The following is a 23,349-nucleotide window of genomic DNA, read 5'->3' on the forward strand; positions in this document are numbered from 1 at the left end:
TGAAATATACTTCATTTATTTTTTGCGCATGTCTGGAGAAAATTACTGCTCATTATTCCAAATAAAGCATTACGCATAGAAGTAAAAAAAAAAAAATAAACAGCCACCGGGACAAGATCAATCAAAGAAAGAAAAAGAGTGTAAAAAATCCCTTAGGAAACAAGAGCAAACAAAGATGAAAGGAAAGTAAGTGATAAAGGAATGAGGAAATTAAGGATGAGAGCTGAGCCAACGAAGAAAGTGTTCACCAAGAGAAGTAATACTCTGATGAAGATAGCCATGTTGTAGTTGGTCAACCTCAAGAGAGATTGAGCATATAACAGGTCAAAAGTCAGTCCATCGTGGGAAAACAAAGGAGCGCATAGGGAGTTTATTAAAAAGGAATTATAAGGGATCAGGAATAGTTGCAGGAAGGCAAAGTCGATACACATCAAGACAATTGATACCATGTGAACGCGTGAGCATGTATGATGGATATCTTGGACATAGCTTTGGTTTGCCTTCAGGTAGCCAACCAAAACTCCAGCAAATAAAACTTCGTTCTTGAGCTGTCATAGATAACCAGAGTATAGGACCAATCATGATATGTGGGTAACAAAGGAAAAGTAGTCTCGCGATCCTGCATCCTTAGTAACAGACGCTATAGCAACTATGTACGGTTTAGTGGCCCGGAAGATACGAGGGATAGGTTTAAGATAGGATCGGTCATGTGTTGCCGTAGGACCATCCTTGCGAGCTTGCACAATTGATATCCCCTTGGTGTGTTGAATAGATCAATTTTTTGTACTTCATATTTTCTTCAGTGAATTGGATATAAAAAAGTTGCAGAAGGACTTGACCTCTTTTAATATTCATTTAATAATAGGAGGACAATGAAATGGCAAAAAAAAAACAAGACCTATGATAAGGCGGATCGCGATAAAATCCAGAGGGGATAAACTTAATGATGTTGAAGCCTTTTAGTACAGGTATCACTGATGCTAGCGACGCAATTCCTGCCTAATATTCTGTAAATTAATATGATAACTGCTTAAGTAATATACTTATATTAATGTGCTCTTCATTTTATTTTCCTCTTTTTTGCCAACTTTTTCGAACCAATGTCCGATTAAGGGTGGAATCACTGTTGTTTAAATAAATTATCCAGATTGGGCCATCAAAGTTTGTAAATAAATTCTGTTTTCTTTTTTCTACTTATGCAAAAATTAAAGTTTTCAATTGGTTTTGTACATTTGAAGCGGCGAAATGCTCTGAATCATTTGCATTTACATAAACATTGTACACTCAACAAAATCTATAATTAAACGAGTTTTATTAGATACAAAATACAATTGTTAGTCATAGAATAGCTCGAATAATTTAATATATGAAGGGCTTGATTTGCTTTATATCATTTTTCTTAAAATACAATATGCGTTTAAGTTTCATACAATACCAAATTTTTCATTTAATTGCATTGGCGAACAATAAATCGGGCGATAACCAAATCAAGTCTTATCCGAAAAAAAAAATATAGCATTCTACATAAAGTAATTCTCATGCAGATAACCCTAATTAGTGATTTTTCTGTTTTTTCTAGAACATCCAGCTCAATTATGTCTCAGATTGCTTTGCTAATCGACCCTAAATAGGGTTCTAGATAGAATCTAACAAACAAGAAAAATTTTAGGGACTTTAATTGTTAGTAACTGTAATTCATTTAATTGGTTATCAAAAAAGACAGAATAAAAATATAAAAGAAGCAGAATCATTGAGGACCCTGCATTTCCTAATTATCTTATTTTATACAAAATGCCATGTAGAGCTACGAGCTACGCTAACGTTGCTGCTGTTGCTATTTCAGCTGCTGCTACCCCCAAAGCCACCAAATACCCTATCGATCGTACCGCAGGCGCTAAAGCTACCAACATGGTTACCAAAAGTTCCTTTTTAAATACTACTGCCAATGTTACTACCAATGCTACCGCCAATGCTTGTTCAATCATTTGGAGAACTACAAAACTCTCTGCTCAAACAAGGCCCATGTCTTCGAATTTAATGGCTGTAGATAATTTAGCAAATAATGATGTTAGCAACAGCTATTATTCTTTTTGTCCAAAATGTGGTGTTGATATTCTTATATTTTCGCATGAAAGCTATTGTCCTTTGGCCAGATAATAATTACCAAAGCCTCAATACCTTATTTATTTTCAACTTATGTTGATACTTGTAATAACTATTTTGTATATTAATAAATAGCAATAGAAAGTTATTCCTTATAAGAACCTGTTATAAGAATCAACTCTATTGCGCCCTATATGTTCGTTTATTACGAAGCTTTTTACATATTTTATTCCTATCTGTCAGTGTATCCTTTTCTGTATATACTCTTTATTCACCCTTAGTTATTGATGATGTTTAACAAACAAAAGATCTAAACATGGTACATAATGAATTTTGAGTTTTGCGTTGCAAATGCTCTTTTCAGCTTGCAAAAGTAATTTAACCTTAAAGCTGCTTGATATGCTCCACAAAATTATTATCAGGAGGAATGGCAGCTCACATTATTGAACAAAGCTATGGCTCGTTCTTATAGTTCGTCTTTTTGTCAATTTGCATATTAGCATTAAAATTTGCTAGGTTATCTAAAAAACTTTATTTCACCGTTTCCTTTTATAAAGCTAAAATAACATTTCAGTTTATTAAATAATATAGTATTTAGCATTTATGGTAAGCTATCTACTGTAGGCAGTAAGTAAAACTATTGTTGCTATTAATTACATTAACTCAAAAATTGTGATTTTGATATTTTGCTTTATTTTTTCATTGAATAGCAATAATCTTGAAGTAATCAATGAGGCAGCTTCAGATAATACTCTATCTCATTTTTATTGCCAATAACCTTTATATTTTGTGGTATACTCAATTTTTCTCTTGCTGTTTAATTCCTTTATATATATAATGATGGTTCTTTTCAGCACACGGCTTTGCTGTCAAAACTTCAATCCTCGATCAGTTTTAAAACCTTTAAATTACTGCTACATTTCGAAAAGCACAAATTTCACTATACAAGAATTGTTTCATATACCTTCTTTTATATTATCTATAACAAAAACAAAAGTTATATTGTTTCAATGTTATAGGAAATGCAAACATTTTAATTCTAGAAATACCATTTCTGATTTCCTTTTAATACCTATGCTTTCTAGATGAAGCTTCACAAAATCTAAGCGTATAGAGGATTTATTTAATCGACTGCAAATAAGAAGTTTTGGTGTACCTTTATTGAATTTGCAATTATATAAAAAGAGTTGCAGATAATTATCAATAGTAACTTATTGATTATGGTTCTTGACCTTTTTTTTTTTTTTTTTTTTTTTTTTTTTTACACTGAATTGAATACGTACAGCATTTTGTTGATAGTCAATGATGTAATTTATGAAAGAATATTGATTATTTTGTCCACTCCAGTATTTGATGTGGAATAAGCGTGGCCGTTTACTATCCCGATTTTGGGTCGGGAATTATACCGTTCCCAGGAATAGATGTCGCGTTTACTTGTCGCTATTTTGTATATATTGTATTATAAAATTTGTAATAATGCGACTATATTTTTTGAAAATGGTGTATATCTCTTCCAAATTTGGCTTGTGTACCTTTATGATCGGATCAAGTATTATCGTATATGTTAAATTTGTTCATTTTACTGCTTGATCTGTTTTCAAAAGGATAGAAGAGAGCTACAAGGTATCAAAAGTGAATATGAAAAGTATATAGAGGGACATTGCTTAATCATATGGGCTAATAAGAAATTGAACCGGAGGAAAACGCCGTGTTCGCCGTGCTCGCATTGGAATTCTCTGCTTCCATGCATCTCAGAAATACAATTATCGGCTATGCGCATATTTCCTTTGATCCAATGTTTTCTGGCAAACTGTCGTATTCCAACATACTTTAAACATGATTCATATTCAATTTAGAAGGAATTAGAGTAGTGAATGCTTTACAAAGATTTATTACGATTCTTTTTTCTGTTGTTCGCTCCTGATGTAATGACATATAAATGAAAAATAAATATAAACAGTTCGCCTGCATGACCAGAAACATATCTTCACTTTATTGGAAAGTTTTCTCATCTGTTTGAAAGACTGTTGTTCTATATGTTTAAACATTTACTTTGTTTACAAATAAAATTAAAGCCTCTTATACGATCAAGGGCAAGATGCGTTGAATAACTTTTGTATGCTTGTTACAAGTTCCTATTTCATACGCTTATATTACTTTCTTTGTCTGTATATCTTTTGATGAACTTCAATAATTATGAAAATTTACATCCATAAAAAAAGATGTCTTTAACACTTGAAATTTTCAAAATATTTTTGTAAGACTCCAAAAAAAAAAAAAAAAAAATGTGTACGCATGGCTAATCTGGATAACGACATTTTGGAAGAATAATGTTTATTACGGATAAACCAAGCCCGACATAACATTTTTTTGGTTATATCTTACAAATCCCGAAAAGAGCAACCTTACGGATTAATTGTTTTCCGATATGACATAAAACCCCACACTAAATCGCCCTTCTTCCAAAAGAAGGTTCTTTTCAACAATGATTCCAATCGCACCTGCAATCAACAATAAAATTAACACAACTAACGAAAAGATTGTCATTCCAAAGACAAAACGTAAGAAATCAAAAAGAAGCTGTGATTTATGTCGCCAAAAAAGGTCTCGGTGCGATGGCAGTATAAAACAACCTTGCACTAAATGTCAACAAGCTCAGGTAGATTGCGTTTATTCATCAAAACAAGTAAAAGAAGGATCTTCAGGTAGAAGTTATACGGCAATGCTTGAGAATCGAGTGAGACATATGGAAATCTTGATACAAAAATTGGCTAAACAAAAGGAAAACGCATCGAAATATATGCCAAAAGAGAACAATGAAGAAGGTATCGATACGAACAATAGCAGCATTTGTTCTGGTATGTTACTATATATGCGCACACGATACGATGGTTGAATATTTTTATATGAAAAAGATGAAAACGCCTGCTCTATTATATCTGATGGGATAGAATCACTTCAGCAACAGATGAACAATTTAACTGTCAAAGATTATCAACGTATACGATATATAGGATCTAGTTCAGGGATGCATCTAATTGATCAAGATATATTGAAAAATAATAGAAAGGTTCAACTTTTTGATGAACCCTCCTGGTTTATACAAAAACTAAATGATGATAACGAAGAAAATGTTATCATGAAAGCAAAAGAGGTTCAGCAAACTCAAAATACTCAATTGAACGGGCCAATACCAGAAAGAATCAAGATCTTTGAAGACATGACGTTGATTACTCATGAAATAGCCGACCTTTTAATTTTTTAGTAACAAGATATTGTGAATCCTATGATGCTTTACTAATTATATTAGCTATTTTACTCGAATACATCCCGGCTGTGCAGTTGTAAACAAAATTGAATTCTTGGAACAATATTATTTTCACAATTCATCTCCACCTGATAAATACTTGACTTATTCTATCGCTTTCTTGGGATCCATGATTGCCTCTGCAGATGACTTTGAGGGTAGAATCACATCAAAAGAACTTATGACTATAAGAAAGCATCTAAAAGACAAGGCATATCAAATCATTGGCATTTCATATAAAAGACCTTTAGTTTCTACAATACAAGCACTTTTGGTACTTAGTGTGTATGTAGAAGATGAAGTAGAAAACGAGGATGAAGACATGAGTCACTGGTAAAATGATAATAACAATATACTTGTTGTTTTACTTAGATATAAAACAGGTTTATCTCTGGTATGGCTATTCGCTTAGCTCAAGATATGGGACTTCATCTTGATTGTTCGAATTGGAAGATTCCAAGTTATGAGATTGAGCTTCGAAGACGATTATGGTATTCGTGCTATTTTATTGATAGATGGGGTTCTGCTCAGCTTGGTCGGCCGATGACCATCAATGATGACGAATTTGATGTCAAATTACCTTCACCTTATGAATTAGGTACAAACGTACCTCGTACACTGGCTCAAACCATACCTCCACTCCTCCTTCAGGCGTATACTGCATTGGAACAAAAGATCCCAATTTACCATGGATGCAGTTCCTTTATTGGTATTACAAAATTACTTGGTCAAGTTCTCATTGCGCTCTATTCAGCCAAAGCTCGACAACAAAGAAGTAAAGAACTCATTTATAGTTTGGAGCATAGCCTTAATCTCTGGAAGCAATCTATTGTGACGGAAATGATCTCAAAATCCGAGATTCATGAGGATTTACCGTTGATTAACATATCTTATTTCACCCTTTTGATTTTTATATATAGACCATTTATCAATGCCGACACAGAAGACCCTGAATTTGTATTTAAAGCACTTGGTATATGCACAAGTGCTGCACATCATATATTAAATTTTGCAGAAATGGAAACGAAACGTACATTTATAAATGCCCCTTGGAGTCCAATTACCTAGTAAGTATTACAATTGTTCATGCATTAGGTAACCCGCCATTATTGTAGCTCCATATTCCAAGCAGCCATTATATTTTTACATAATGCAAAAGGAGAAAACGAACTACTCAAACGCCAAGGACAAGAAGCTTTAAATCGATGTATAAGGCTGTATATATATGGGCCGGATGCATGCCTTACGCGCACAGCCAAGGTCTTGCTTGCCGTTGCCTCCGCATATCGTGTATCATTTGAAGCAATCAATTGTTCCCTTTCATTTAAATGTACTCCATCACCTTCATTGGACACCATTCAGCCAGTTATAATTACTAGGGAAACCTTGCCATCTAAAGAAACCCAAGAAATAGTCCATCAATATCATCCTATACACACTAAAATTGCAACCATGACAAATAGTCTATGTTTAAATAGTACTCGGCCCGAAGACATGTTCAACTTTTCTTTGAATTCTGCTGGATTTTTAAAAGGATCATTGGATGTTTATAACAACCAAACAGAGCCTATTCAACAACAACAACATCAGCAGCAGCAGCAGCAGCAGCAGCAGCAGTGGGATAGTAGTAACGTTGATTTTCATTCAGAATTATTTACCATAAATAATGAAAATTTCTTACAAGACTTCAATCTATCAAGTTTGAAATCAGATGTGCCTTTATGGGATGTGCCAAGTGGAGTTACATGGAATGAATGGGAAGAGTTCATGAAACATAGTGGTTGATTTTATTGAATTTTTTTTTGTTTTGTTCTTGTTTTTGCCATAACTGTATATTAGACTCTAATCGAAATAAACCCCCCCCCAGACATTTTAATTTGTTATATAGCCACAAAAGTGATAGCAGAAAATATTGTTTAGATTGTTACAAAAGAAGAGAAGTTCCCTCCTTTTTCTTTTTTTCTTTAATGGGATTCAATTTACATATTAAATTATATTATGTGAGTATTGCTATTATATAATTTTCTTTTAAAACTCGTATCCTTCTACTTTAAAAAGCTCTGCATAGTCAAAATATCTAGTCATCAATTGCTGAACTGGGCGAGGTAAATTCATAGAAGTTAACATATTTTGCATTTTAGAGAGACCTTCTCTACGAATAAGGATATTAAGATTACGAGCAATTTCACTAGGATACTACAATAATAATGAGGGAATTGAATTATTTTATAAAAGGCTTAAACTTACCACTATCTCATGATACCATCTTTCATGATATACTGTTAGTTTGACAGCTGCTAAAAGAGCTCTCTGAACATTTGGTTCTGAGACATAAATTTCCAAAAGCTTCATCCAGGATTTAGCAGAGAATTTATGATCCAAACATTGTTCATATGCATCTTTGGCATCATTTTCATGCCATAGTCTAAGAGCAAGATCACCTAATAACTCCCATTCTGCGCCGGTCTTGCGATAAGGCATTTGTTGTGCACGATAATGTGCTGCCTCAGTTTTCCAAAAAGTGTATATGCGCAAGTCTTCATACAATACCATAAACAAATTGTCTAGCCAACGCTCACAAAGACGCTTATTACTAAACGTGAAGCTGACACCATCATTTGGATGAGGAGGATTTTGGATGGATACATTGTTGCCGTTACCATTATCAGACTAATGTTTATTAGTACCCATTCTTTTTTTTATTATTTTATTCTTTCTTTTCCCATTCCCTCTTACCTTTGATTTATCTTCCGCAACTTGTTCTGGGCGTACTAGAGGAGTATGAGGAACCTCGATTGGCGTATTTTCTTTATCTTCTTCATCGTTTAAATCAACGGTTTCCATATTTTCAGTGAGCTCATTTTCTAATGTCTCCTCATCCTCATTCTTGGTCTCTTTCTTTTCTGCTTCTACATCGATTGTAGCAGTCTCTGCTTCATTATTATCGTCATTACTTTCTGGCTTTTCTTTGGGATCATTATTGACAGAAGGGCTTGTTTTTTGACTGTCCTCTTTTGCTTTTTGCATACGATACTCTTCTTCCATTACAAAGACTTCGGATCTGCATTTCAATAAATTATCCCATCCAATTTTGCTTACTAATCGTGTCAAGAGTGAATAGGCCTTTGCAAAAGTGCCGTGTAAAGCAGGCGCGGGAAGACGAGAAAGATTTGGGTCTATTTCGTTTTCTCTTCCTGCTGCATCTTCTTCCATAATTCCAGAATTTAAAATATCTGTTTTAATAGGAAGGTGTGTTTTTATCGGTGCTGGCATTCTGTGCATATCGCGTTCGCTATATGTGAACATAGGACATGAATTTAAGGTCAATAAAGCCTATGATTTGTTAATTTCTATACTGAATGATAACAGTAATAGTAACTTACATTTTTATAATCCTCAAGATCAATGTAGACTTTTTTATAGAAAAATTCATCAGTAACTATTTGTATTATGCTCTTTATGATGATTACCTTCAGTTAGCTTGGCCCAAGTAAGAAACTCAGAAGGTGTTGTATTGACTGCAAATTTAGCAAGCTTTAATGCCATCTGAGATTCGCCCTAATCAGAAATAAAACGTTTAGTCATTCCTCATAGAAGATTGTAATGCTAGTGTCTCTTACTTTGCTTCGAAGAAAATCCACTTGAACATGCAAAAGAGCATAGCTTATAGGCAGCCGCTTTAAATCATGATTCAAAATTTGCACTGCTTTTATCTCTTTGTTTTGGCCAATATAAGATTGTGCTAATAATGCTCCAGCTTCTGGATCCTTCTTTCTCAATTTTTCAAATAACTCTATAGCTGGACCATATCTGAAACTGTCCCCAAAGTATTTCATTATTCCTGATGTTAAATGGTTGTGAACGCTAGTAGCTGTCTGAATCTCTGGGTTGCTGCCCAATTGCCAACCCCTCCAAAAGAGTGTTTCCACGGCTTCCAAAAATCGTGCTTCTGCTGTCAAACTAGTGATGGGATCAATCTTGCGATAGCCTGCTAATCTGTAATAGCTGTCATCAGAATATAGAATAGCACGTAATACTGCAGATAAATAAGTCTCCTGCCAAATGGCTGCTGTCGCCTCATGCCTGCATAGCGTGTTAAGTTTCACAAACCAATGATTATCTTACTCACCTTTCTCCTCTAATATCAACAAAATAGCTTTCTACACCTCCCGGAATTTTCACTTCGACTCGAACATCCACTCGAGAAAAGGCATTGAAGCAGCTGTTGTAATTGAGTAAGTTTAATTGAATCTATTTTTTTTTTTCTTGGCGGATAATATATACCAGTATATGCCTGAGCGAATTCGCCAAGCATTCGATTTAGAAAACCAAGACTGGGTTTCGTCCTACTCGAGAACAAGTAAATATAATTACATTATTTTCATGTGTTTGTTCAAATTACCAAAGAATATGTCAATGAATTTAAATAAGCTGCTAATGTTGCAGATGACGAAGCGTCAACACCTGAAACATAGTGATAACTGCCAAGCTGACAATAATATAAAAAGATATTCAATTTAGTAATTCAATAATACAAAGTACACAATCACGTACTTCTTTCATTCCAGGTTTAGAGTGAAATTTGACAATATGGCACAAGTCTGGAGGACCTAATTCGCGAAATGTACCTGAGAGACAATAAAGAAAATAGCGCGTTAGTAAAGCATAGAAAAGATGAGAGCAGCACTAATAATGAAATTACCCAAAGCATCAGTACGAGCAGTGATAGATTCGCCAAGCTCGTTTTCAAAAAACTCTGGGACGTCTTTAAGAGTATCCGCCATAGTTATAGTGTTGATTAAAAAGGGAAAGGAATGAATTTTAGACAAGCGCCAAACAGACCTTAATGTATTTAAATCCCGACACCAGCTTTTGTTTTATAGAAATGGACAACCAATCAAAGGCAAACTTGATATGTTTTTATCATGTCAATCAAGTCTGTGATATACATTTATGCATTTTTCTAAATTGTATTGGTCATTGGTAAATCTAGATTTAGTACCAATATTTCGTCTTTCAAGATATGCTTGGTTGGTTACATTTCATTGATACCGAAACTATTTATAAAAAAAATTATGATGCTATACTTTGCTTGCTTTTTTTTTTGTCCATCCTTTTTTTATTTATATGTAAAAACAATATATGCAACAAGAAATACAACAAGAAAATTGTTTTAAAAGTCCTGAAGCTTCACTTAAACAAAAAAGACTCGAGACATTAGAAAATCTTGATAAAAAACAAAGACGACCCGATTGGTTTGTTTTACGTACAATCCTTACCTCTGGTGCAGGATTCTTTACAGATTCGTACGATGTATTTATTATCAACCTGGTTATGCCAATGATAGGGTATGTATATTATCCCAGCAATGGTGGCAACGTGCCAGCAGACATTGAAGGTGTTGTCAAAGGCATGGCTTCTGTTGGTACGCTGATTGGGCAATTGGTGTTTGGATTCATGGGTGACATATTTGGACGAAGAATATATGGATTCGAACTTCTTATTATCATTGTTGGAACTATCAATTGTGCTACTGCAGCCTCCACAGTACGGGGGGTTACCGTTCTTGGCTTTTTGGGATTCTGGCGACTTTTTCTGGGTATCGGTATCGGAGGTGATTACCCTATGTCTGCTACAATTACCTCTGAATGGTCTTCGGCAGGAAAGCGAGGTATGATGTTGGCCCTTATATTTTCCATGCAAGGTATAGGTACCCTTGCCGCTGCTTTAGTTACGATCATCATCCTGGCCATTTTTAAAGAAGCCATCTATGCAGATTCTGCAAACATTGATTATGTTTGGCGACTGTGTATTGGTCTTGGAGCAGTACCCGCAGTTGCCACTATCTACTTGAGATTTACAATGCCAGAATCGCCTCGTTACTCTTTAAATGTCAAGTGTGATGTCAAAATGGCTGAAGAAGCTATTATTTCAAAAGAAGGTGTAATTAAAGAGGTTCAGCACAATGAAGAAGGTCCTGCAAAGCAGCGTAATCACTGGATTGAATTCCGCAAGTATTTTGGACAGTGGCAGCATCTCAAAGTACTGTTAGGTACGGCAGGCTCTTGGTTTTTGCTGGATATATCCTTTTATGGACTTGGACTAAATAACACCTACGTTCTAAGTGCTATTGGTTTTACCAACAAACCTACAGCTTATGAAACCCTATTTTGGAATGCCGTAGGTCAGATTATCATAGCAATACTTGGTTCAGTACCTGGCTATTATCTTACAGTTATCTTTATTGAAAGATGGGGTCGCAGAACCATACAGATCATGGGCTTTTCTGTCTGTACAGCTCTATTCATTGTGTTAGCAAGTGCATTTTATCCTCTTCGAGACAATTCTATCCCAGCCTTTATAGCTATCTTCACACTTATACAGCTATTCCATAACTTTGGTCCAAATTCAACAACATTTATTGTTCCTGGGGAAGTCTTTCCTACCAAAGTACGTGCTTCAGCTCACGGCATTTCTGCAGCTAGTGGCAAGGCAGGCGCTATCATCGCAGCGTTTGCATTTAACGTTCTGGTTGAGGTAAATGATACAAAACCAAACGAACACGCGTTTTTGCCTCAAACATTAGGTATCCTCGCTGGTGTTATGTTTTTGGGCCTTGTGGTGACAATATTATGGATACCTGAGTCTAAAGGAAAAGATTTAGATGAGTTTGAAGATGAGAAAGTTTTTGAAACTGTAGAGCAAGAATTTCAAAGCTCAAGTTCAAGTTCAGGAAAGAGTTCCACACATGATTGTAACAGTGAGCGTTGTATAAATAAATGATAGTGGTAAAGTGCTTTTATTTTTTTTTCTTTTTTCTTTTTCTGGAAAGACTTGTTACATTAATGACAAAAGATATTATAGTAAGTTGATGCTTTAAATAAAAAACAAATGATCTACTGTCTTGATTCATTTTGCTCCTATTTTAAATTAGCAACAGAAAGACATTCCAAAATTTTCTGTTTCGTCACTAGCCAGCGGCAGCTTTTACAATTGTGAAAAGCATTACTACTTGCTTTCAAAACCTCGCCCAGTCAATGAACATACTCTTGAAAGTTCCTTAAAGAATTTACAACTCGAACGTGGTAACACATTCGAAGATCGTTTATTCCAAAAACATAAATCAGTCATGGCTGATCATACTTATTCAACCGACTTTAAAAAAGTCTTGCAAGAAGCTCAGAGCGGACAGTATATATACCAGTTGAGATTTACTTTGCCGGAAGGATTTTATGCAGAAGTCATAGGCGATACAAAGACATATAGAATGAGAAGCTTCATTCCTGATTTTCTGTACATTCATGAAGATCCCATAACCAAGATTCGAAAAATTCTCATTATTGATGCAAAGTCCTCCAAAGGCATATCAGACACTCATCAATTTCAAGTCGGCTCATACGCTTTCTTTTTGCAGTACCTTATCAAGGACATTCGAAATTTGGAAATAGACAGGTTAGGAGGCGTATGGTTACCCAGTGACATGGACAAGCCAGAGTTATTTCGTATCGACCTCATGCTTGGTAAAATCAAGCTGTTCTATACAAAAGAAATCATTGCTATTCTCAAGCGCGAGGACCCAGAGTGGCACCTAGCAAAGCGATGTGCCACATGTCCATTTTTGGCTCAGTGTAAGAATGATTCCAAAGGAACCATCCGATCGCTCCCTTATATGAACCAAGAAAAGTTGACTTCGATCAGAGAAGGGTCTCCGGGTGACATTGAAGACCTTTCGGATTTACTTCAGAACCTGAACCTGAATGATACTGTCAGCAGAGATCGATCGGGTGTAAAACAATATCTGGAATCTTATCAGGATCAAGAACCAAGGTTTTTAGGCCGTGCCACTGTTTTGACGGCCAGAGAGGTGGATCATATCATCTACCTCTTCTTTTGTGTCGATACCTATTCTCAAAAACCATTTGCTTATTCTTTGAATATATCCAGCTCTGAAGAAATGGATACCTCAAAAACGTACATGGATTATGTACGTGTAAGTTACAAAGAACTTGAACAAGATGACTGCCCTGCTTATTCCAATTTTGTGGATAGCTTCGTAAGCTGTTTGACGGAAGTTTTGCAGTGGATGGATCAGGACGAATCTCGATGCCTATTTTATGTTTATAGCGATAAAGAAAAGGAAAACATTTATAAATTTATGTACAACTTGGTTGCTTCTGAAGGAAGATATTTGACCTCGTTGAAAAAAGCCAGAGTCCAAGAGATCGTTGAAAACGCCATGAGATGTTTGGTGGTTCTGTTTCAAGATACACAACTCTTAGGTCTCCCGGGTGTTGTTGTCTTTCCAGGGATGGAAGACATCCAAAAGACATCCACTGTCAGAAGGTTTGTTAGTCTTGAACATTTGCTTGAGGAAAATATTGCGTTACCTATTGCTGGCTTTTATGAGCTTCCTGAAGTGGCACGTTGGATGTCAAGAGGCTTCAAGTTTGGTACACATGACATTAGAAATCTCTACATCGACAAGATTCACAGCTGCTGGCATAAAGGTCAGTATGACGATCTCAACCCCAAAAGTGAAGACCAATCTATTGAACGGTGCTTCCGGGAAAGGCATCTTTGCTTTAATGAAATCATTGATACCTATTGGGAATTGGCGGATGACCACATGGAGACCTACAACGTAGAACTATTTCCGTTAGCATGTAAACCATTCAAATGGCCTGATGTCCTTCCTTTTAACCACACCGTGTTGGCAAAGCTTGTGTTCTTTAAGCAGTTGGAATGCATATCTGCTTGTGATAGTCATCGAAAAGATCGTATTGCTGACTTGGCCATGTTGGAAGGGTACAAATCCTATCAATCCTCTTCTAGCCTGATTCTTCAGTTTATATCAGAACATCGAATTAGTCAATTCGAAGTGAACATACAATTCAAGGTCATTGGTACTGGAGATGGAGGTGATTACCACGAAAGGCTCGATCGTTTGGTCATGAACGATTGGCAGCAATATATACTCGTTGCAGATAACCGAGAGGTAAGAAAAGGCCTTGTATTATCTTGTGAATACTGTGGTTTAACCCATTAATTTTAGAGCATCATTAAAACAATAAAATTTTCTGATCTTTTCTACATGAGCACCACAAAGTATCAGAAAAAGCCAATTCCATGTGTTAATGTGGTTGATATCAACGTAGAAAAGGGTACTCTTACACTCAATAAACAAGGAACGCTCGGAAGACCTGCAGGATCCTATCGTCTCTATAAACGCTACATTGATTTTACTACCCAAAAGACGATTGATGCTCTAACAAGAATGGATAGAGAAGGCGACTACGAGGATACGATTGTAAGTAAAAGAAGCAGAGTGTAACAAAGGTTAACCTCTATCCTCCATATAGGAATTGATCAAAGACCCTAATGGCTGGGCAGAAAAGAATGTGATTGATGAAATCAATTTCAAAGCGTCACTCACAGCTAGAAAACTTCGTGACATGTTTGCCATGTCACCTTCTCAAAAAGCTATTACGGATCGTATTTTCAAAAAGCGTCTGCAAATCGTTTGGGGTCCACCTGTAAGTCGAATGAGAGAAAAGGTAGCTTTGGATCTTAATGATACTGTAGGGTTCTGGCAAAACAGAATTTTTGGCTCTTTTTATCAATTGGTACATCAAGTGCTTTAGTGATCATAATGGTTCAAAGGATCTTTTGATTGGTATTACTGCATTTACAAATGATGCGATCATCAATCTACTTAAACGTGTCGAATTAATACAAAAACGACATGGCTTTGAAGACTTGTTTTCTATCGTGTTTGCAACCTACCAAAAGGATCCACAATCAGCTGAATCTGACATTACCTATGTCAAGTGGCAAGAGTCTATTACGGCAGTCAACAAGCTAAAAAAGAATCATGGGATAAGGATTTTTGTGATGGGAACCACGGTTTACAGCTGGAACAACATCAAGGACAAGTGGAAGACGTTTAAAGGATGTGAGATGATGATTGTGGACGAGAGTTCCCAGTTGCTTGTATCAGATGCACTGTTGGCAATCGCATGCCTTTCTCGTCCACACGGAAAGCTTATTATTGCAGGAGATCACATGGTATGTCGTCTGTTACAAGTAGGATTCACTAACCCTTCCTTGCTTTTATCACACTAGCAACTAGGTCCTATCTTGGCAAATGATTATTCTCAAGTAACAAAGACAGTTCAAGATCCTCTGTTGTATGGTTCTATTCAGCAATGCTTAATGAGAACAGAGAACAACTGTGCGATATCAACAAGTTCGTTTGTATTAGAAAAGGCATCTGCAAATCAATTTGGCCCCAACACACTACAGCTTAAAGATAACTGGCGGATGAACAAAGAACTGAATGCGTTCTTTCAGAAAGTCTATGGTCCTGACTTCATCTCACGCTATCCAAAGCTGACACTTCACTTGAATCGTGAAGTCATCAAAAACAATCTGATAAAATCTATTCTTGACCCTTCACATGCATTTTCGCTTGTGAATGTGAAAATTCCAGAGGACAGGATGCATAATGTGCTTGAGGAAGAAGCCAACATTGTGCATCTGCTAGTCAACAGTTATCTAAAGTCTCTGAAGAAAGGATTGGATCCTAAACTGGTACCAGCCAGTAAGAGTATGGATGCACCCAAGGCCATGGTCGTCGCTCCTTATGTGAAACAGTGTGTGGCTATAAAGAGAAAGTTAAGCGGCCTTTCTGAGACTGTGCCGGTAGGCACGGTCGACAAGATGCAAGGCCAGGAATGCGACCTGGTTATTGCTTGCTATACTTGTAAATTGAATAGCTACCAAAGTAAATTCTTGATTGACTTCAGAAGATGGAACGTTACGTTATCTAGAGCGAGGTAAAGCCTAAAAAGGATAGAATTGATGCGGGCGTATATAAAATTCTGTATGATAGATGCAAAGTGATTATTTTAGCAGTAGATAATTTGTTTAATCGGAATGTAAACACTGGGTCATTAGAATCATTTAGTAACCCCAATAACGAACCTGTGGATGGCTGGTCACTTTTATGTTTACTTAAAGAATGGGCGATGGAAAGAAACTGTAGTTTTACTTGGGATATTGAAAAATGAATAATGAGCATAATTTTATTTTTTGTATAGAAAATGTGTGAGTGTGTGTGTATGTGAAGATGTATGAAAAATAAAGTTTGTTAAATGAGAATATGCTTTATAATGCTTGATAACCAAATCGACCATCTGAAGAAATCATGCTAGGTTCTTGTTGATTTTTAATAGTGTTTGCATCAGGAATCAATTGAGAAAAGTTTGGAGAGTGACAGATGCCATTAGGAGAAGGAGAAGGAGAACAAGACGACACTAGACTTTCACTTGATGACTGTTGCTGAGACACCAAATCGAGATAGCTAACAGAGTTATAGTAAGGTGACTTTAATACACCTTCGATAGGTGAGTTACTATTGGTCATGATCAAGGGTGATGATGGTGAATTGATACAGTCGTTACTATAGTTATTGTTATCAGTAGGTGTAGGAGATGAAACAGGTGAAGTTAATTGGTTTTGGTTGTTATAGAAACCATTGGGGGATGAATGGTGATCGTATGCAAAGGAGGTATCTTTTAATAAATCTGATTGGTTATTGCTGTTGTACATTGCTTTATCACATGCTGGTGACACATCGGATGGTTCATGGAGACCAAAGCTAGAGACAACGGCTGTTTCAGGATAGAGGGTTGTTAAATCAGGACAAGACTGTCGGTGTGGATAAAATAATGAGGTTGAAGGGTATTGATTGTTGCGAACATCATAAAGACTTTCATAGTTCTTTAGATTGTTGACAGCAGATGGTGGCAAAGAATAAGTTATGTTGGAGTTATTGTGTCTACCAGATAACCAAGTTTCATGACGTTGATAGCTAGGATAACCAAAAGGTCTATCGTAAGTGTTGTATGGGTGATGGCAGTACCCACTATAACTGCGCATCTGACCTGCATCTGTAGAGAACGATCTGCGATTGTTGGGCCAAGGATCGCTATAGGCTCGGTTTAATTCTCCACTTGACTTCTTGCAGCGACCGGTGGCTTTTAATTTAGAACTATTTTGCTGAGCATATTGGTCTACTGTCCAATAAGAACCTTTGCCAGGCTCATTTACAGGTCGAGGGATACGAATGAAGCTTTTGTTTAAAGATAGATTATGTCTGATAGAATTCTATAAAGAAAGCGGTCTAAGTTACACTTCTCCTTTCCTCCTCCTTTGTCACACCATCTGTTTTTTTTTTTACCTTCCATCCGGAACCGGCTGATCCGTAATAAGGGTAGTGATCAATGACCCACTGATAGATTTGACTCAAGGTTAATTTGTTTCCAGGGCTACGTTCAATAGCATATTTGATCAGAGTAGCATAAGAATAAGGTGGCTTTCCTTCCGTGTTCTTTTCTACTCTCATGTCAACCAAGGTGGATGGGGTATTCGTAGAGTTAGCCTTGATCTTTGTTTGCTTGTTATCTTCTGTAGTGTTTGATGAGAAGCAAGGGTTGGATGGATTTGATGACTGCATCCATGGTGTATCAGCAGTGATGTCTGCTTTATGTAATTTAGAAGATGAAGTCATATTTCTGGGTATCATGTATGATTGTGCTTGCATTTAAATAATTTGGAAAAAGGTGTGAATGATGAAAGAAGGAGGAAAGAGAAGTGAAATGAAAGCGAAAAGTGAAAGGTTTATAAAAGAATAGAAAAAAAAAAAAAAAAAAAAAAAAAAAAAAAAAAAAAAAAAAAAAAAAAAAAAAAGGCTCGGAAATCAGGTGCTTCAGAGTTGTACAGCTTGCTTTCAGTAATGACGTGGTTTAATCAAGTCTCTGTTTATATTACAACAGAAAAGGACAAACATGTACGGAAGCAGATTTTATCCTAGCAAGTGTGCAATCTGCCCATCTTTTTTTTTTTTTTTTCTTGTTCACTTGTCACAGACGATGACTCTTCTTTTGGTTTATTTCCTAGTGTATTGACATCGTTCCTGATTTTCCCTTGTTCATCATTTTATGTATTATTAATGGTAAGATGATAAAGAGACGGGATGTCTTCCGAGAGTTGTGCATATTGTGTAAAAATTAATAAGAAAGAGCAGGTGGTCACCAAAGGGAATCAGTCGTTTCTAGTACTTCCCCAATATTAATGTTTAATTTTACTATTTTTGAAAAAAGAGTTTTGTGCTTTGTGCACATTTTTCTTTTTGCTTAGCCTTATTCTATCAAATAAAATGAGTCTAGAAATAATACCAAGACATTATTTTTAATGATTGAATAAATAAAAACTAAACTATCCTTTCCTTCTTCTTTTTTCACTTTTACCCTATTTGGTCAGATAAGTTTACTCTATTGGTCTTTGCTTTTTGTGTTCAAAAACATACTAGCGAGATTCTATTTTTCCCTCTTTTGGAAACTCCAAAGTGTTTCATGTTTTTATTCCTTCTTTTTTGAATGCATTCTTTTTTTTTTTAATATTACTTTTTACTGCATTTATGCTGCAGTAGACAACTCTCTCTTTTTTAAGAATAGAATCCATCCTTTTCTCTTTGTCTATCTTTTTTTTTTCTTTGAAATATAATGTTTCTAATAAATCATAATAGTTTATAAAGTTTATTGATTGTAAAGTAAAATGGGGGGGGGGATCTTTCCTTATGCATAAAACATCTTGAGTAACCTACTTCCCCGTGATTTCCACCGAAAAGCCTTACAGAAAGAAAGAAAAAAAATGGTACCGAGCGTAATAGGCTTTTTACTTTAGCTGTATACTAATTAGTGTGTTACCTTTTGAAGTATGTTTATCGAATTCAATGAAGATCATTTCAGATGTTGAATTGAATAAAACTTGTCATTTTCATACTTTTTTTTCTGGCTCTCTCTTTTTTTTTAAAAAACAAAACGAGTCTAATTCATGATGTTATCTACATCAACTAGCCCCTCCCCCTTTTTTTTTTGTATGTGGTTTGATATGAGAAGAAGGATTGTTATGACACAATCATCAAGAAGGATGTCCTTCACTGATCAGGTTAGACAAAGTTCCAGCATGCTTAAAATGAGAAGCGGGACTCTTAAAATTTCAATATAACCAAATACGGAAATCTCTTATTTTTCGGAACATGTATGCGTTATCAGGGTTGTGTGTATACAAATAATATGAACAATTAACTGCTCAAAGCCCTTTTTCAAATATTAAATGTTGAGAATTCCCCTTCTTTGTCACTCAAAAACAACATTCTTTACAACATTTTATTTAATAAAGTTTTTATTCTATTACACAAATAAGGAAAAGCCTCTTTGTTACCAACTTCGAAGGTCTACCTTTACGGATTAAAAAAAAAAGGGGGGGGGAGAGAACATCTCTCCATCTCTCACTGCACAGTTTTCTTTTTTTTTTAAAAAAAAAAAACACACACACACACACACTAAAGTCGAAAGGATATTCCCAAAATCGGTCATCGTCTGATCCTTTTGCTTTTATCACCCAACCGAGGTCTGCTTGTACAGTTCTCACAGAATCAGTCCAAGCTGTTGGCTGCATCAATATTAGCAGTCATTCATTCTTTTTATTGTACTACGCTTATCCCGAGAAAAAAAAAAAAGTGGTTTATTCCAATGACTCCAAACCCATTCCGTTCTCGGATTAGAAATTAAGTTTTGTGATGGTGACCTTTTTGCTCAGGGCCAAGTAGGACAAATCTTTAATGAGCTTTGTGCGATCAAGATGATAAAGCCTTGTACTTTTTGTCAAAATGTGAACAAGATCATCTTTTTCAGTAAAGAACCTTTTACTGTCCTTTGGGCTCACTGGACATCAGAAAAGGATCGAGAGTAGGTTTCTAGGACCAGTTTCTTATTCTGTCCTTTTTCTTTGTGTTTATCGCAACACTCTAAATTCTTTCAAACAGTGTTTTGTGTATTTCTGTTCAACGTAAACACGTCAATGTTTAGGAGAAACCTCACTGATTAGTCCAATCTTTCCGTTCTACTCTTCATCTTTTATCATCCAACTTGATCCTGTTACGCCAAATTTGCCTCTGTGACATATTCTCCACATGAGCCTTTGACATGGTTCATGAAAATTTTTTTTTAAAAAAAAAAAAAAAAAAAAAAAAAGAAACAGTTGTGGTTCAATAGGATTTCATTCTCTTTTTTCTTTCTAACAGTAAAATATGAACTATACGACATTGACGGATTGTAATATCTTGACGGCAATTTCAAACTAGATGTAAAAGATGAGAAATAAGGCTTTAAATATTGCGAAAAAAAAAAAAAAAAAAAGAAACTTACGCATGCGACAATAACAGCAACAATAATTAAATAAATGATGATCAGTGTTTGATACTCTACACCAAAGTTAGTCAAATGATCTCTCAACATGGACAATAAATCAGAAATGACACGAAGACGATCATTCAAGATCTTTGCTCTTTGAGGTATCTCCAAGTATTCTCTTATGGCTGTATACATGGGTTGTAAAGCAGGTTCTGACCAAAAGATCTCGGGTGTATCTATGATAACATGAGCTTTCCTGTCTCGATAGGACATTGTACTTTTTTACCCAAGACGTTAGAGACAAGGTTCACATTCATTCTCAAGTTGAACAATTGACCATTGATCTTTGTGATCTCTGTACGCGTCTTGCCCAATCGACCGGTCTCTGCCATTTCTTTTGGTAAATGTTTTGTGTCCTAAAAGAGTGGGTGAGTACGAGGATAAAGAATGTTTTCGATCTACTTCGATTGTCTTGTCCATAATGTCTTCATATCTTGCGACAACAGCACTTTGAGAGAGACCGTGAGATAAAGTGAGTTTGACCATATGATTACTACTCTTGAGTGTGATCATATCATTGAATATTCTAGGCTTCATCTGGGATGTGTCATATTGAAAATGAATTTCTTCAATTTGCATGTCTTCATCTGGATTATCCCTAAAGGGTTCAATCGAGAATTGCATAAAGTCTTCCAACATCAGCAATTCCTCTGCACGACGGAAATTCCAAAAGACGACGACACCGTAATCAAAGATGAACACTTCACCTCCCTTAAAGAGCTCACGAGGTTGTTCTGCTTGTTGTTGTTGTTGTTGTTGTTCCTCATTCAACTTTGTATGGTCATCTAGCCTATCCGACTTGTTTCCATCCTCATGAGCCTCTCCATCTTTCAGCTCAGTGTCTGGATAGACAGATCCTTCTTTTCCTTCCTGTTGTTGATCAACCGAACTCTTTCTTCTGTGATAATAATCCGTATAGGCATCCCCATGACGAGGTTGGATGACAGTAGGCACTTCGGATTGATAGTGATCCTCATCATAATCCATGTCATCCTCATCGATCGCACTCTGTCTGTGATTCAAGGGTGGTTTAGCCACATTACTTCTCACTCGAATGTTGTATAAATTATCCTTGTCCGGACGCAGTGTTCTCAGTGGAAAATGATAGGCTGCATAAAGACATTCATCATACAGCCTAGGTGCCACACGATGATGTTCTCTTAAAAAGGGTCGAAGTCGAGTCAAGTCATAACCTTCACCAGTACAATAAGCAGCAGCCCGAGGAAGACCAGCGAGGTCTCGTTCGTCCTTGTTCATCCTTTCGGCTGACGTACGAGAATCAAAGGTCCACTCGATAGGTAAAGGAAGACCGGCTGGTGTAGGAGGTTGATCGACTTGCCAAGGTTGTTCGAATGAAGAAGAAGACGTACGACGATAGTTTAAGAGATGGGTGTCGTCAACAGGTAAAGTGGATTGCATGGTTGTTTCAGCATCATCAGACGAAGGAAACAAGACGAGCTTTTGAGATACTTTGGTACTTCGGAGTGGTTGTGTAGGTTTGCCTCGGAGGGTATCTAAATTGGGGTGATGGGTAACAACATGACTTGAACTGGGACTGGAGGGTTTGACAAGTTGAGGAATAGGGTTTGTCTTGAGAACTTGTTTAGAGATAGCCGAGAGTTTACTGGAACCTGATTTTTTTGCATTTGTACTGTTTGTATTCGTCATACTGTTCGTACTCGTACTGGATTCCAATGGTTTATTCGACATGCTATTATTAAAAAAAAATTATATAAAAATAATAAAAAAAAAAAAGGCATGAAAAATGGAGTCCGTTTGATTCAAATTCCGAAAAAGAATAACATCACTGCATTTTATTTAGATTGGATCCTTGTAGTGAAATGGAATGGATCGATAGAGAAGGGTTGAATACTGAATAAAAAAAAAAGTAAATTAAATTTGGTTGCTGTGATAAAGTGCTTTGCTTACTGTAGGTTGCATACGTATTTTATGGGCATGTATCTTGTAACTTAGGTGGACATGAATAGAATTTCGTCTGATTTTAGGTGATGGTATTTTTGGTTTTTTAAATGCTTTTGATTGATCTAAAGAAGTTTAAAAAGTTGAAAGAACAAGTTGAGAAAGATATACCTTGAGATTGAATGATGTGTTCAGTTGAAGGATAAGGTGTAACATCCTAACACAAGATGATTATTCTCTCGCTTTCTTTCTTTCTTTCTCTCTTTCTCTTACTCTGTCTAGATTTTATTTAGTTTGAATGAAAGAAAAGAATGTTGCCACTTACTTATTAAATTTGTAATAGACATTGAGTGATGCTTGATAGACTATGAGTATTCATTCCACATACGCAAATAGAATTCTCTTACTTTTTTATTTATTGTTGACTGCGGATTCTCTATTGTTTTTTGATAAGCAAGTGACATCAAGATGGATCCAGCTTCTTCATCTTCTGAATCAATTTCCATCAAAAGTCTACAACGCTTTTTATTATTCATCATTCGATTTGAACAAGAAGAAGAAAGAAGGACGTAGTGTGATCTTTAAGGGTGATGCAAAAAATAATGATGTGTGTCACTAGCGTGATCTGTTTGTCTTTCTTTGATGATTACTGTTTTAAGGATGAAAACAAAATGCCAAAACTGTCAGTTGAGAACAAGGGAT

The 23,349-nt window shown here is 35.9% G+C and overlaps 8 protein-coding genes across 8 annotated transcripts; 4 read left to right on the plus strand and 4 right to left on the minus strand.

The window, feature by feature from the left end:
- Positions 1-384: 384 nt before the first annotated feature.
- Positions 385-582, minus strand: RO3G_15984 (uncharacterized protein; the record flags this gene model as incomplete). The annotated part of the gene is made up of 1 exon (XM_067670568.1): positions 385-582. One exon carries the CDS (start codon positions 580-582, stop codon positions 385-387), a length of 198 nt encoding a protein of 65 aa, XP_067526669.1.
- Positions 583-1,791: 1,209 nt separating this feature from the next.
- Positions 1,792-2,157, plus strand: RO3G_15985 (uncharacterized protein; the record flags this gene model as incomplete). The annotated part of the gene is made up of 1 exon (XM_067670569.1): positions 1,792-2,157. The coding sequence occupies one exon, from the start codon at positions 1,792-1,794 to the stop codon at positions 2,155-2,157; it is 366 nt and encodes a 121-aa protein (XP_067526670.1).
- Positions 2,158-5,242: 3,085 nt separating this feature from the next.
- RO3G_15986 (uncharacterized protein) lies at positions 5,243-7,195 on the plus strand (the record flags this gene model as incomplete). Its single annotated transcript, XM_067670570.1, has 4 exons — positions 5,243-5,367; positions 5,414-5,743; positions 5,794-6,477; positions 6,526-7,195. The coding sequence occupies 4 exons, from the start codon at positions 5,243-5,245 to the stop codon at positions 7,193-7,195; spliced, it is 1,809 nt and encodes a 602-aa protein (XP_067526671.1).
- Positions 7,196-7,547: 352 nt separating this feature from the next.
- Positions 7,548-9,624, minus strand: RO3G_15987 (uncharacterized protein; the record flags this gene model as incomplete). The annotated part of the gene is made up of 7 exons (XM_067670571.1): positions 7,548-7,562; positions 7,658-8,080; positions 8,147-8,743; positions 8,794-8,822; positions 8,881-8,968; positions 9,031-9,493; positions 9,593-9,624. 7 exons carry the CDS (start codon positions 9,622-9,624, stop codon positions 7,548-7,550), a joined length of 1,647 nt encoding a protein of 548 aa, XP_067526672.1.
- Positions 9,625-10,552: 928 nt separating this feature from the next.
- RO3G_15988 (uncharacterized protein) lies at positions 10,553-12,193 on the plus strand (the record flags this gene model as incomplete). The annotated part of the gene is made up of 1 exon (XM_067670572.1): positions 10,553-12,193. One exon carries the CDS (start codon positions 10,553-10,555, stop codon positions 12,191-12,193), a length of 1,641 nt encoding a protein of 546 aa, XP_067526673.1.
- A 346-nt stretch (positions 12,194-12,539) lies between these two features.
- On the plus strand, positions 12,540-16,197 carry RO3G_15989 (uncharacterized protein; the record flags this gene model as incomplete). The annotated part of the gene is made up of 6 exons (XM_067670573.1): positions 12,540-14,405; positions 14,463-14,717; positions 14,770-14,943; positions 14,993-15,475; positions 15,533-16,111; positions 16,186-16,197. The coding sequence occupies 6 exons, from the start codon at positions 12,540-12,542 to the stop codon at positions 16,195-16,197; spliced, it is 3,369 nt and encodes a 1,122-aa protein (XP_067526674.1).
- Positions 16,198-16,576: 379 nt separating this feature from the next.
- RO3G_15990 (uncharacterized protein) lies at positions 16,577-17,981 on the minus strand (the record flags this gene model as incomplete). Its single annotated transcript, XM_067670574.1, has 2 exons — positions 16,577-17,578; positions 17,652-17,981. 2 exons carry the CDS (start codon positions 17,979-17,981, stop codon positions 16,577-16,579), a joined length of 1,332 nt encoding a protein of 443 aa, XP_067526675.1.
- A 2,588-nt stretch (positions 17,982-20,569) lies between these two features.
- On the minus strand, positions 20,570-22,437 carry RO3G_15991 (uncharacterized protein; the record flags this gene model as incomplete). Its single annotated transcript, XM_067670575.1, has 4 exons — positions 20,570-20,614; positions 20,683-20,903; positions 20,954-21,061; positions 21,222-22,437. 4 exons carry the CDS (start codon positions 22,435-22,437, stop codon positions 20,570-20,572), a joined length of 1,590 nt encoding a protein of 529 aa, XP_067526676.1.
- Positions 22,438-23,349: the final 912 nt, after the last annotated feature.

The sequence above is a fragment of the Rhizopus delemar genome, genomic scaffold (genome assembly GCF_000149305.1).
Source record: "Rhizopus delemar RA 99-880 supercont3.18 genomic scaffold, whole genome shotgun sequence".
Classification (NCBI taxonomy): domain Eukaryota; kingdom Fungi; phylum Mucoromycota; class Mucoromycetes; order Mucorales; family Rhizopodaceae; genus Rhizopus; species Rhizopus delemar.